This window comes from Pygoscelis adeliae, unplaced genomic scaffold (genome assembly GCF_000699105.1).
Source record: "Pygoscelis adeliae isolate BGI_AS28 unplaced genomic scaffold, ASM69910v1 Scaffold76, whole genome shotgun sequence".
Lineage (NCBI taxonomy): Eukaryota > Metazoa > Chordata > Aves > Sphenisciformes > Spheniscidae > Pygoscelis > Pygoscelis adeliae.
Genome location: NW_008825111.1, coordinates 841,123 through 855,558, shown reverse-complemented (window position 1 = coordinate 855,558; position 14,436 = coordinate 841,123). Strand labels below are relative to the sequence as shown.

The 14,436-nt window shown below is 38.4% G+C and overlaps 1 protein-coding gene across 3 annotated transcripts in view; it reads right to left on the bottom strand.

Annotated features, from left to right (window-relative positions):
• ATG5 (autophagy related 5) overlaps nucleotides 1–14,137 on the bottom strand; it is an 86,656-nt gene extending 72,519 nt beyond the window's left edge. For 2 of the 3 annotated variants that reach the window (XM_009327922.1, XM_009327925.1), the window contains exons 1-2: nucleotides 13,964–14,125; nucleotides 6,452–6,579 (exon numbers count right to left, since the gene is read on the bottom strand). In XM_009327922.1, the coding sequence (XP_009326197.1) occupies nucleotides 6,452–6,579; nucleotides 13,964–14,071 (236 nt within the window). In that variant the 5' untranslated portion in view covers nucleotides 14,072–14,125. Of the gene's footprint in view, nucleotides 1–6,451; nucleotides 6,580–13,963 lie in introns of all 3 variants that reach the window. The other variant, XM_009327924.1, reaches the window with a different exon arrangement.
• Nucleotides 14,138–14,436: the final 299 nt, after the last annotated feature.

The following is a 14,436-nucleotide window of genomic DNA, read 5'->3' as shown; positions in this document are numbered from 1 at the left end:
TGCTGAACTCTCACACAACAGTGCTTTAGCACCCTCTACGGGTGAGCTAACCCCAAAGCTAAGACAAAGTCACCGCAACAGCAAAATAAAAACCAAACCAAAACAGTAGTACAACACTTGAACTTACCTACTGCATTTGTAACTTCTTAAAAGAAAGAATAGAGGGAAATATCAAGAAAGTATCTAGAACTGTGTTTTCCTGACAAAGAGAATAAAGAATATAGAAAATGCATATCCAGATTTATTCCAATTCACTGTTAATGCTCAAGTTTTTACTACTAATTGCCAATCACGTCTTAAGTACTTCAACAGGGATTCAGTAAGAGTTCTACGAAAGAGTAGTTTTCCAGGTGAGCTAAGTAACAAAAATCAGATTTCCTTTGATAATTAGATGAACACAAACAATGACTTTAAGTTACTTTCAATTTGAACAACAAAATAGATAGCAACCAAAAAAAAAAAAGCATCAGTTCTTGGCCTACCTCTGTATTTTCTACACAGTTTAGATTACAAAATGAAGCTCGTGTACTCAAGCTTTCTTCAGTAAAATCCTTGTGCTTCGCACAGTTGATAGATGGTTTTTCGTTTGAAAGAGGCCAGCCCTAAATTCATTTCGTTCCACAGCAGAACACGTGAGATTAATGAAGACAATAGACCATGAGAGAAATGGTTTTCTATTCAGAAGCGCAGTTTTCCATTAAGAGTAAAGTTCACAAGAGGAGTGAAGCATTCCCGAGATACAAGATATGTCCTGCTTCAAATTCCAGTTCTCACACAGTGGCATTTAATCTGAAGCCGATAGAAGCCTTAAGTAATGCCTGTACATAATGCTGTGTTTCACTTATTTTTGAGATATAGTTACAAGCATTTTTTAAGGGTCTGGAAACAATAGCACTCCATATAACAATACCAAAGCTATTCTTTATATTTCCCCCATAATTAAACCTGGTTTCTTAACCAGGATAGAGAATTAGAGGAGGCACAAAGAGAGAAGTTGAGAAGAAAAGAGGACTTGCCAATCTGTACATGGAATAAAAAACACCCAACATTTCCTCACTCCATTCTTAAGCAGATACACAGTATCTACCTTGTGCTATGAGCCAGTATTCCCTCATTAAAGGTCTTGCTTCCAATGGTACTATTGCAATAGTGTTTCTGAACTTCTATTTGAAAAATAGGCATTGCAATTAAAGAAATACACAAATGGTCTCTAAAACCTACAGTAACCAGGACAACAAAAACAACAAAAAAAATTTCAAAACCCCAAGAGAGCCAGTTAAAGATTTGCCCCCCCCCAGAAAAAGAGAAAACAAACAGAATAACAGCTAAGGGAAACGTCCAGCCCAGAAAGGTATAATTTTGAAAAAATATTATTGGATTGTTGAAATCAAACTGGTCTTAACTACAGTGGGAGCCAAGGACAGGCAGAATGTGCAGAACTTTCTCAAAGGAAATAATGGGGGGGAAAAAAAATCAAAGAGAAAATGTCTAAGAGACCACAAATCTTTTTTTACAAGTTGCTAGAATAATGATTGGTTCTGGAAAGTCTTCAATCTACAGAAGTGTAACAACACCTTGACTTCCAGCCATTGTCAGTTTATTACTGCTTTTGTTACTATACAGAAGGTGGTTTCAGAGTGTGAGAAAAGTCCTGGAAAACACCACATTAAGTACTTAAAATCCTTTCGGAAGCGACAGATGGACAGTAAGGAAAATTAATTACTACTTTTCTAACAATTTCTTTCTGAACCCAGGACAGAAAGTGACAGCATGATTTGGTAGGTTGTTTTCAGACCAGAATAATTTACTGTGGTAATTCAGTAAGACATGTCACATGAACTGATAAATCCAGGACAAAAAAAATGCTCCAGAACTGTCTGGGGTACTTAAGTGTATCAAGTGGCCAAAATCTGGTGTTTAGGTATTTCTATGAACAAATGTCTCATTGAGGGAAATTTTGGCCGCATTGGAAAACAGCCTCACCTTTTCATTTAGTATTCAGTAAGAAATAAATTTTTCTTAGATCATTTAAGCAAACACTAGCATTTTCAAACAGTATGTCAGCTATGCCTGATCAAATGGTGCTTTGACCTTTTGTTTTCCACTGACTCCTGATTAGGAAGGGTCAAGCATCCACCCAGTTGGTACTAGAGAGACACCTATGCAACTACCAGGGCTAGAGCACAATCCACAGAAAGGGGACAGAAACTCTGCTGAAGGCCATGTGCAAGTGCTCATATAGGAAGGTAACAAGCTATAGGGTGTCATCCCCTAGCATCTGCTGAAGAAACCACCCCTGGCACATCAGAGGCCTTCACTCCGGCAGAGCTCCTGAGAGAGGATGCAGCTCTCCAGGTCTCAAGCTGCCAGGAGAGCTTGGGACCTCTCCTAAGGGCTGGGGCGAGCAGAGGACATGTCCTTGTCTAGAGGAGGTGCGCGTTAGTGGAGGAGCTATGTCACCAAGTTAAGGAGCTGCAGGAGGTCAGTGGGCTGCACAGTGTCAGGGAAGATAAAAAGAGATTGATGGCATCCTCACAGCGACCTTGCAGAGATGAAAGCCTGAGCTCCCAGCTGCACAGAAAGAGGGTCTGCAGTCATTGGAGTGGTAAATGGAGACTCACAGGATGGGGAAGACTGGAGTCTTGTGACCTCTGGCAAGAGAAGGCAGGCTCCTCCATCTGCAGCCAGTGCCTCAGTGGCAGACAAGGGGCTGGAATTTCTGAGGAAGCATCAGAGCTGCCTGAACAGCATATCCACACCAAGAAGAAGCAGTCAAAGCAGTAGGAAACTCCCTCCTACAGGGCAGAGAGCCCTCCCCCATCTGCCAATCTCACTTGCTACCTGTGGAGGATTGCTGCTTGTTAAGAAGTTGCAGACAGACTGGCAAGGTTTGTCCTGTGCTTCGATTATTAGCCCTTGCTGTTCAGCCACATGGGAACAAATTGTAAGTGCTGCAAGGGAACTCTTGAGCGTATCAAGAGTCACTATACAGCTCCAGGGGCAAGCTGGCATCTCCACAATTTCACCACTGAAGGAGAAAGGCTCAGAGAGGCTTGAATGCTGGTCAATAACTGCAGGCCAGTAACTGGTTGTGCAGCTGGTGTGACAAGGACTTGGCTTTTACAGCCAAAGGACACTCTTTGGGGATAAAGGACTGCTAGGGAGAGATGGAATCCACCTAAGCAGGGCAAAAGTATCTTTGCCTTCAGGTTGGCCAGCCTGGTGAGGAGAGATTTAGGCCATAAACAACAGGGGTGTGAATAACTACCCACAGACAAGTAGAAATTAATGGACATGGGTGGAAAGCAAGTGGTGAAAGGTGACAGCTACAAGGGAGATCTCAAAATGATAAAAGAGAGGAGAAGAGAGTGTACCACAAGTGTATGTACATAAATGTACACAGCTTAGGAAACAAGCAGGAGAAACTAGAGCTCCACATGCAGTGACATAACTGTGACAGTGTTGGGCTACCTGAGATATCGTGAGACAGCTTGCACAACTGGAATGCTGTTATAGATAGATGGATGCAAGCTGCTCAGGAAAGACAGGCAGGGCAAGATGAGGGAAGAGGGTTGTCTTCCATGTGAGGGAGCAGCTTAGGTGTATGAAACTTAATGGGACAGACAAGAGGTTGGTTGAGATCTTGTGGTTCAGGATCAGAGGAGAGACTAGTAAGGGCAACATCATGGTGAGTTTGTTACAGGTCACGCAATCCAGGTGAGGAAGTAGAATAAAGTCTTTAAACAACTCAAGAAGTTTCTGCATCACAGACCCTGTGTGATGTTAATCTTGGACATCTGCTGGAAAAGCAACATGATGGGACACAAGTAGTCAAGATTTCTTGATACCGGCATTGGATGGACCAGAGCTGACCCACAGTTCAATCTGCTACTTACTAACAAGACAAAATAGTTCTGGATGTGATAATCACTGGCAGCTTTGGCTGTAGTGACCATGAAATGGCAGAGTTCAAGATCCTGGAGAGATTGATAAAGGAGAGTAAGCAGAATACAGACCTTTGACTTCACTCGCCACTTCCTCCTGGTGCCCCTGCACAGTTCAGGCTCAGCCACCTCAGATGCATCATTGGACAGAGCTTTCAGTCCCTCACCTGCAGCTAGAGCACTGAACCTATCCCGTAGTTACAGAAATGCAGGTGGAGAAGGAGCCTTCCTCCTATTGCCAGAAGTCACAAGCTTCCAGCCCTTCCATATCTTAGGACACTATCTTCCTATCCAATAATCACAGACTCTGCCTGCACCTCCTTCAATGTAGTTGTAGGTTTAGGATCCTGTAGCTGCAGAGTCTCTGAGAAGATTTGATCCATTTCCTTTTGTAGTCTCTGATGCTGCACAGTCTGATGACCTCTTCCTGCAGCTCCTTAACTTGGTGACACAGACCCTCCCCCAGCACACACCACCTGCTGGCAAGGAGACCATCTTCCCCTGCCCCAGCAACCTCAGAGGGAGCTCCCAGGCCCCTGTAACTCCAGACCAGGAGAGCTTCATCCTCCTCCAGGAGCCTGGCCTGAGTGCTGCAGACTATGAAGTTAAAACTATGTTTCAGACTTCCTCCAAAATCTCAACGGAAAACAGAAGAGCTGCAGCTGAAGAGAGATACACTGCATCCCAACCAGGTATGAAACTGCACAGACTGTAAGCAATATGACCTCACGGTGCAAAGTAAATAATTAGAATAAGCAATATTATTAGCAAGTTCTATTTGATTCCGAATGCAGAAATTATACTTAAAAAGATTAAGCATTAATGCTCACTATCCTTTCTCTACAGCTACTAATTCAATCTAATTCTCAGGTCTGGTATTTGGGTCTTCCCTGGAACAAGCTTCAGCTACATAGGGGATTACCATTCTCCTACAATAATGGTTTGCAGACAGCATTTTCCTTAGAAAAGCAATTCTGCTGACATCAGTGGAGCTGTTCCTGGCAGAATATGCTTAGATTTTCTGAAAGATCAGAGCCTTAATTAGCAGATCATAATTACACTGTTCATTTTCATTTCAATGTTCAATGAGTTTACTAACTCTTCACTTAATTTTAGAGTTCTATTTTTACTCTATACCTATATTCTATAATTTTTTTTTTTTTTATTTTAGTTCTAGTTTAAACATCATGGTATTTGAAAACTTACAGAAAAATACAGATCTATTTTTGGTTCAAGTAAAAAGCCTCTTTCCTTTCTTGTTACAACTTCAGTGAAAACTTAAGAGTTTCCTCTCATTATCTACCTAAGATTATGAACACACTAGGACAAACTTGGTACCTTCCTGTTTATTTAGATGGTATCCATGACTCAAGGTCACTATGGCACACCAAGAAACCAATTATTGTTAAAATTCCAGATAATTTAAATGGATGTCTAAAGCTGGTTTTGCCAGACAGTTTTGAAAAAGTGAAAAAAGCTAGTTTTTATGGTTTTCTATTTACATATTTTCAAGGTTTACGCTAGGTTGGTCTCAAAGAAACAAAAGACTAGAAGAAATCTCCTGCATCACCAAGTCTAAAGGGACTCAATGATGTGATGCTTGCTAATCACAAGACAATCCAGGCTCAAGAAGCTAAAACAGTCACTGGTAGCTTTCTTTCCTATTATGATACAGGAAATAAAGAGATATAAAATCTCTTCAGCATTAAAAATACAAAATACTTTCTGGAGAGCTGATGCTATCTATACTGAGCTAACAAACATTGCAGCTGTCAAAATGTTTTCTTTAAAACTCTATGGCAGAAATAGAAAGAAACAAAATCTGATGAACAGTATTTATGAAAACTAAGTAAATGAAACAATGTCAGTCTGATTCCCCAACCTCTCAGAAAAAAGAAAAAAAAGGAAGATACTTTTAATAGACCATAACAGAACAAAAATAGAATCAACAGCAATTAGTTCAATAAGCTGAACTAATTGAATTCAACAAAAGCCTATGCATCAGTATTAGATTATCTGTTTTACAGTGCAAGCACATAATCACACCAGTGAAAAGTGAAGGTTACGCACATGTTTTATTATCTTAAGGCATATATCCTATTTGCATTCAGACTCCAGAAACAATACTTCCTATCTGTGTTATTAGGTGTCTTTTAAGAAGGTAGAATAAGCTAAAGAAAGATTTATTTGGTGATTCTGCTGCAAGAAACAGTAAAGCCAAGAACACAGGTGTTTTGTGTTACAGTAACAACTAGAACAAAAACAATAGGTGCAGCACAATCTCTGCCTTATACATATAGTAAGTACAAAGAATAATCAAAAATATGTTCAACATTAAACCTTCTTCTGTTTTTCCCCAAACAACATGCTTTTCTTACCCTTCTCCTCTTTTGCCATCTTTGAAACCCAATGGAGTGATTAGTTTAGGAAAAGTACCAATACCGTGCTGAACTTGATAACTCTTTACATGATAAGTTGAGTAAAGGTACAAAGTTAAATAGACTCACCATTTCAGTGGTGTACCTTCATATTCAAACCATATTTCACTAACTTCCTCTTGTCTCATAACTTTCTGAAAGTGTTTCTTCACTTTATCTGTTACCAGTGTCAAGTAGCTTATCCTTGGCAAAAGCAACTGAAAGAAAAAAAATATAGAAGCTTTAATTATACATAAAATTTACTAAATTAATAAAAATCTCTAACAACTATGTATTTTCGTAACCAAAATTCAGTCAACATTCTTTTTTCCCCCCTTTAAGGTAAGATGTCTTTTAGACAATTTACTTGTTAATGGTCAATGAAAGGCTATAAAATTATGTACTCAGAAGATGCAGAATAGCAGTATCCAAAACATTAACACACAAAAAAAAAGTAAAAAAAAGAGTTCTTGATTCTTTCGATGTGGTGGGAGGGAGAAGAGTGGAATTTAATTTCTGCTTTTCTGTATTTAAGCAGGCCAAAGAATGAAGTTTTTAACCTTTTTCATATGAAGAGATAGGAACATGTTCTAACTTCTCATTGAATATAATGAGCAACTGTGTATCAGCTATTATTTCAAAATGGAAATTCCTACAAAATTAAAAAAAAAATAAAAATGAATGAAACCTATCTGCTTAAGGGTTTGGTTTCCAAGTGCGTTTTTATTTCCAATAGCTGGCAATTTCCATTTTCTTTGCACTAGGTTTGCCAATTCAACATGTTAGTCAAGGCTACTATGATTCTTCCACTACTTAACCTTTGCCCAGCTACTAAAATCAGAAAGAAAACTGTCAATATTTTATCAGCTGAAACAAGACACCTTCTTATAACTTTCTGGCATACTATCTTTTTTTCCCTCAAGTGTAATGTTATGCACTATCCAAAACAGAATGTTGTGTTATTTTTATTTGCAAACCCCTCCACCTTTTTTTTTTTTTAAAGTCTCGTGCCTAGTAAGAGTGATTAGGTAGAATGCATCAATCAGTGTAGTGACTGATGACTGTATAGCACATTTACTTAAGATGAATCAGTCCATAAGCTTTCAGTATCCCAATGAGAAAAGATTAACCTCCCTGCAAAATAACATTTAGCTTTGGAGCAGACATTTTAAATGAATCGTATTCATCCTGTAAAGTTATTTTCATTTCCTAATTATTAATAAAATAGATGAGTCTAAGGAATAAATAGAAATAAATAATATTTTGCATATTTAGAGAAAGAGAAACATTCATTTTCCAGTGTTCCTCATAACTGTTATTGTTTCTTAAAGTAGTTTCTTTAAAATATACGGATAATGCTAGGCCTTAAGTGAATGTCTATGGTACAGACATCCCAAACTATGTAAGGATATAGTTTGCCTGACAGAAAACTTGATCTCTGCTGCAACATTCTTCCAGAATCTGTCCAACAATTAGACCACACTTTGATATATAAATTAGATAATATTTTGGCCATACTACTAGAATTTATTTATAAATATCAGATTCACAAAGAAAAAGTAGGGAGAGTAAATCAAGAGTAAGTTCTTATGAAAGAGAATGGATTTGTCTTTTAGATAATGCTGCATTAGGTTACTAATCTGCATACATCTGTGAAACAACTAAATTTCAGGATTATATAGAACTACAAAAGATCAAGACTCACCACTATCATAGTCATCAAGTCGGTTAACGCTTGATCTGTTATATACTATATGGTTTTCTCTTTCCATCTGTTGCTCTTATCACCATCATGACATTGTTTCTACCTTCTTTCATAGTAGTCTAATTCAGCAAGGTAATTAAACACAGCATTCAGTTTTAAAAGGTGAACAATCTCAATAAATTCAATGAAGTCACGTACACACTCAAGTGAGAATTATTTGGTACCCCAATGACTTGAATGACAATATAATCTTACCCTTTATTAACCTAATTCCACATATCTACACTGATTGTTCTTGAGACAATATAGTCCAGGCTATTCCAACCAAACCCAAATATTTTTGGTAATAATTCCGTATTATTTCTGTGTGATATTTACAGTTAAATTAATGCTGGTATATTCTGATATGAAACCCATCTGGACTGCTACAAAAGCCAATTTTCAGCATGCTGCATGTGGCACAGCCATGCAGGAATTGATAAATACATTAAAGCATTATTGATTGCAACAGTCTTTGACATAACCCTTTAAACTGCATAACTAACTTCCTCTGTAAAATATTTTACTTCAGTTTGTAGTGTGGAAGAACAACGCAGTTTCTATTTCAACACAATTAGAGATCAGACTATAACCAAACAGCATTTAACTGAATTTAACAGAATGTGGCCAGCACTTCCAATGGGCCTCTTTGGGAGTACAAAACCCAACAGTTAATCAGAGGGACTGCCTGTTTTTGACATGCCGAGCATTTGCAGCACCTACTGAACCCTTTTTTTGGTCTTCCCTTTCCATGGGAGACATGAAAGGATCCAATTCTATCTCTTTTCTAGCTTTAATTATCCTAGAAATTTACAAGTATGCTAAATCTGTTAAGTGAGACCTTTAAAAGCATAGTTTAAAGACATTTTCATTTTGTTACCTCTTTTAATATCCCTTCTCCACCAGTTGTCTACACTCAGTGAAAGACACCAGTTGACACAAAACATTTTTACTCCAAAAATCCTGTGATTTTTAAATGCTATCACTGAGTACTTCCAGAGGAAAGGTGCTAAAAAATATTTAGAAAAAAACACTTAATGTATTTAACTATATGCTGGGCTTTAGTCAATCTCTCTGACTGCAGAATCACGTTAATTGTTTTATAGAGGCCTCTATATGAAAAGCGGAATTCTACACAGCAGGTCACCTTCTAGACTATTAAACACTCACAAGCTTCTCCAACACTTCAGCCACGTGGCCAGGAGCCTTCCTTTTAGGCAAAGCCATGTTCACCAGAATGCCACCCCTCCCACAAACTCTTTTGCTACTGACTCCTAAACCAGCCCGTGCAGGCCAATGAGGCTATACCCTTTCAGCCTTTGGTTACCCTACAGCAATACTTCTAGATGCCGGGAATGAAAGGTCATGATTCGGCGGTAAGAGTAATCCTTGGTTTAGGGCTGTAAAACCTAATTAAGAAAAAAACACACGATCATATGAAAAGACATACTAATCCAAGCTAAACTCATTCCACTAGGTCAGATTCACTCAATTGCCTTTTTTCTTTTTTTTTTTTTTTTGGACGAACAACCTTTTATCAGCAGACTTTGTGCTAAAGGTTAGAACAATGCTATGAAAATCAAACACATCCAGCAATTCAAGTAATGTAACAACTGCAACCTGAATGTAGGACTGATAAATCTCTACGTAACATGCTAAGAGACAGAATGCCCATCATAAATTAAACGACCTACAGTACTGCATGGGCAAACATGCAGACAAGGTAGTATCAAAGTTTTTAATGAACAGACTGAGTGCATATTTAGCATAGATTCAATAGTTACCAGTTTAAATAGTGTATGAGAGAAAATAACTAACAGGAAAGTGCATGATATAACACATAAGGAATTAAACAGAAGAGAATCCCAGTTTTGATTCAAGTTGTCTGGCAACTGACTCTGCCATGCTGCCCACTGGTCAATGGCAGACTAGCATAATGCTTGCCGCTCGCTGTGCTGCCTAACAAAGAAACCTGAATGAAAAACCCCACTTGCAGTTGAGTTTTGTAGCTCAGAAGGAGCCACATCTGTCTTGTCCCCTAGAAAGGACGGATCTGTAAGAAGATTCAAGAGAAGTCTAAAGCAGTCAGTGGATGAATTGCTTTTAAGTGTCAAGGCCGAGTAAGGATTCCTGCAATGTTAAGTGAGGCTGCGTGCCTTTCCCTCCAGCAACCAGTTGTATAAGTTTTCTCCCACTCGGTATAAAAACAAAAAGCTGGCATAAACTCCCTCAGAGTAGTCAGAGTATATGGTATAAAGCCAAGTAGATGTTCATGACCTGTTGGGATCAGACTGACCATTGCAAGAGTAACAAAGACAAGATAAACAAATTGCTCAGTACTAACAATTAAAAAAAATACCATTTGAGAACATGAAAAAAGCCTAAAATTCATATTCACATCTCAATTCTTAAGTCAATGGCCAAATTCAAAGTAATTATTTAATCCTTTTAAAATAAACAGGTACTAGTTCTTGATTTAAAACGAGACACAACAATAATCAGCTGCTTTTGATACAATTTCTAGCCCTAGCTTTGAAAGAAATTGTGAAAAAACATGCACACAATTCATACAGGCTCAGTTTAAACCAAAATAGCTATACAAAACTGGGGGGGGAGAGGGGGGGAACAAATAAGATTAGTGGTTCTCCTCACTAAATTAAGAAAACAAAAATAAATCTCCAAATACATTACCAGGCAGAATAAATCCTAGTAGGCTAGAACATGCCATCCCCAAAATTGCACAAACACCACCTTCCTTTTGCATATTGTATATTGCTACAGTATTTAATCATAATAACCAGGAACGCTTTCTGTAGAGGTCAAATGAAATGCAAGGAACTCCTAAGGCCTAAGTAAATGCTTGCAATATATCTTTGTGTAAAAAGAGTACCTCTGCAGCTATCTCCACAGGTTTTATTGCAGAGCAAAACACCATTTTACATGCAAAACAGATTATAAAACAGAAAAATTCTAGATTTAACAGGAACTGGACTGGTCTGATCACCAATGCATCCAGGATGAAGAAACAAAGCATCCTAACACGGAATGGCTTCATGTTGCTCACTGTTACAGACATCTTAATACAACAACCCTTTTGACACTGAGGAAGCTTAAAGAGTGGCCCAGTAAAGGCTAGTCCCATGGGCAGAGTATCATTCTAAGGCTGCCTTCTGCTGTAATTTTGTTCTTTGCACCTGACAGGTCCCAGCCAATGAGTACTCTGCTTCCTGTACACATTTTATTTCTAACTGTTGTTTGCACCAAGAGACAGACAGTACACCATTTAAAAATAAAAATCGTAACAATTTTAGGACTAGGGAAAAATCAGATAGTTCAGCAACAAAGGTAGTTCAACCTAGCTATTCCTAATTACGCTTCCACTCCAAACACAAGCATTTGTAGGAAACGCTCCAAGGAAACTGATGTATCTGTTTCCAGTGTAACTCTGCAGAAACCTACCTGGCTTGACTACAGGAAGAAATAGGACGGTGTTTCATCTGAGCTGCTTAGTCTTGATGTCACTACTCTTTCCAAAAGATAGACAAGCTCATTTTAAATTAGCTCTGCTAGCCCCATGCAGTGCCATACTGCGATACACGCATGCATCACTCCTGTGCGGTGCTAATACATCTAACAGACAAGGGTCTCCTGCCACACCACTCACAAACTGAAATCCATCACACAGATTCCGGGTTGTTTTTCTAACCCCTCACCCTCCAGGTCTATGTCTTCCTCCATCTTCATAAAGCAAGTTCCTCAGAGCAGAAGCTTTTTTCCCCTCTTAACATAATGATGCCAGTATTTCCTTCCCATGCAGCCTTCCCATTTATGGAAGGCAGTCTGGAATACAGAGGTATATAACTATATTAAAAAGTACTATTAAAAAGCACTATTAAAAAGCACTATTAAAATATATTATATATACTATTAAAAAGCTATATTAAAAAGTACTGAGATGTGGCAAGAGGAGATGTGTAAAGCTGAACAGCTGGTGTCAAGTGCTGGGAATGTTCACTACATATACTTTTTTTTTACTGCAGTTTTGGGAGGTTTGATGTTTTTTACTTCAATTTAGCTCCAGTTTGATCCCATATGCTAAATGCCCATTAGCAGCTGAAGCACATTTTCTGCTTCAGCTTCACGTGAAAATGAGTCAGCTTGTGGGCTGTAAGACTGCTAGGTGATGCAAACCTGGGCACAGTTAAGTGGAAAGGATGAAGACTTGCTTCAAAAATGCACTCCAGATCTGAACAAAAACATTAACGTAGATGCAGTCTGAAATCATGAGAACTAAACCATGAGTTAAAACCTTGATTGCTCTTCTACCTTTTACTATTATAAATCCTTGGTCCCTTCAAGAAGCAAGGCTATATTATCAGCTCCAACATGACCTGAAAAAGGAAGAAGCTAGAATTTTAGAACTGTGATCTGTGAATAACCACATTTTGCAGAAATAGAGAATTAAGCTTTGAGAATTTTTGTGCACGCTTTAAGTGGAGTAAATAAAAGAAACTCTACCAGCTTAAAACTATCTCCTTGACTTAGAAAATTGCCCACACCACAAAGATAACATGGTTTCGGGGTTTCCATGCTGATCTTACGTTAAGATGTTAACATCAACATCTGATGTTAAACAGATCAAGACTGCACGTCTTTATACTTAAACTCATACCTTTCATGTAACATTTATACAATATATACATATATATTTTAAATCATATTTATATCAAAAAATATATATAGAACTTAAAGTCTGAGACTTCTAGATAGCTCAAATGCATTTGGCAATAGGTCAACTGCATGAAGTAAAAATGCTTCTGTTTTACCAGTGGTGAAACTAAACCATAGAAAGATAAGCACTATCATTACCAAACAAAAAGCATTAATGTTCTATTAGGTTTCAAAAACCCACTGAACACACATGTAAATCAGAAACTGATGACATGAAGATGCTATTAAACACAGAAGAAAAAAATTTCTACCCAGTCGTATTTTCAAAAAGAGTAGAATGGGATATGACAAGATTTAAGGATTTCAGAATCACGTGAAAACTCATAGTACAAGATTTTCCTCCCACATGCTTGTCACATTTCAAATTTAAGTTTCACTGAATCAGATAACATTCTCTATCAATCAAATGCCTATTAGGTGCTGAAAGGATGAAAACTGCCGAGCACACTATAAATAAATACCACACGATTATAGAAGGCCCTTCCAGTTTACAACTCAAACATATCCATCTTACCCTCATTTTTATCATCTAGCAATCCAGTTCAGGCACTGTACTGTTAAGACATTATAGGTGCTTGTCCTACATCCGAGCTAGATCTCTCATGGCTGCTAGCATTTAAAGAAAAGAAAACGAGCAGAAAAAGTCCATGAGCAGAAAAGTCCATGAGCCAGTGTTCATTATGAGTTTGTGTTATGCACATAACTGATCTTAGTGTTTAAGATTGCACAAAGCTCTGACTGAAGTTATTTCTGCAGCAAGGTAACATACAAGTTCTCTCCCTTCTTCTGGTCATTATCCAAGAACATACAAACTCACCATGAGCACATGTAAAGCCGCCTCCTTTTAGCTAATTACTTGTTGACTTTTTCATAATTTTTTTTAAGATCTTAATTATCTGTGATAATTTTATCTCACTGGTGAAACAAGCTTAAAGTTTTGAACCTGCTGTGAAGAGAGGCGAATCACACACAGCGGTCATACGGTCTACTTTCAGAACGTACCAGGAATAAGAAGAAACAAGCTGGGGGTTTTCTTCCACAACGTGTAGTAGCACGCATGATGGGAATGAAGGAAACAAACGTAACTATGGCATTGGACTATCTGTGACTACCTTCGTTATACTCACATAGTAGGGTTCAGCTTCCCTTTCAGTTATCTCATCCTGATACAGAGTGAAACAAGTTGGTATTCGTCCAAACCACACATCTCGAAGCACATCTTTGTCATCTGTCATTCTTCCAATGGATAGTGAAGCACATGTAGATCGGTTTGTTTCTTCAGCTAGAACTGTAACCCTGTTCCCCCCAAACGAAACAAGTCAGCACGACTGCAAATAAAATACATCTTGTTAAAGGTTCTCCCGTAACTACGCTCCTGCAAGCATCATCAACACTGTCACCAAGACACTAAATGCATCGGTTTGTACAAAGAACGGGATGAGTTAAGGCCTCCGAGTTAACACTTCCCCAACACCGAACACACGGTGGATGACGAGTAAACGAGCATTTTCTAAGCCTGCATCGCGCCCCGACCGTAGAGGCAAAGGGACCTCTCCCATTACCGCCCTGCAGTCATCCCGCAGCTCCCACACGCCCCTGA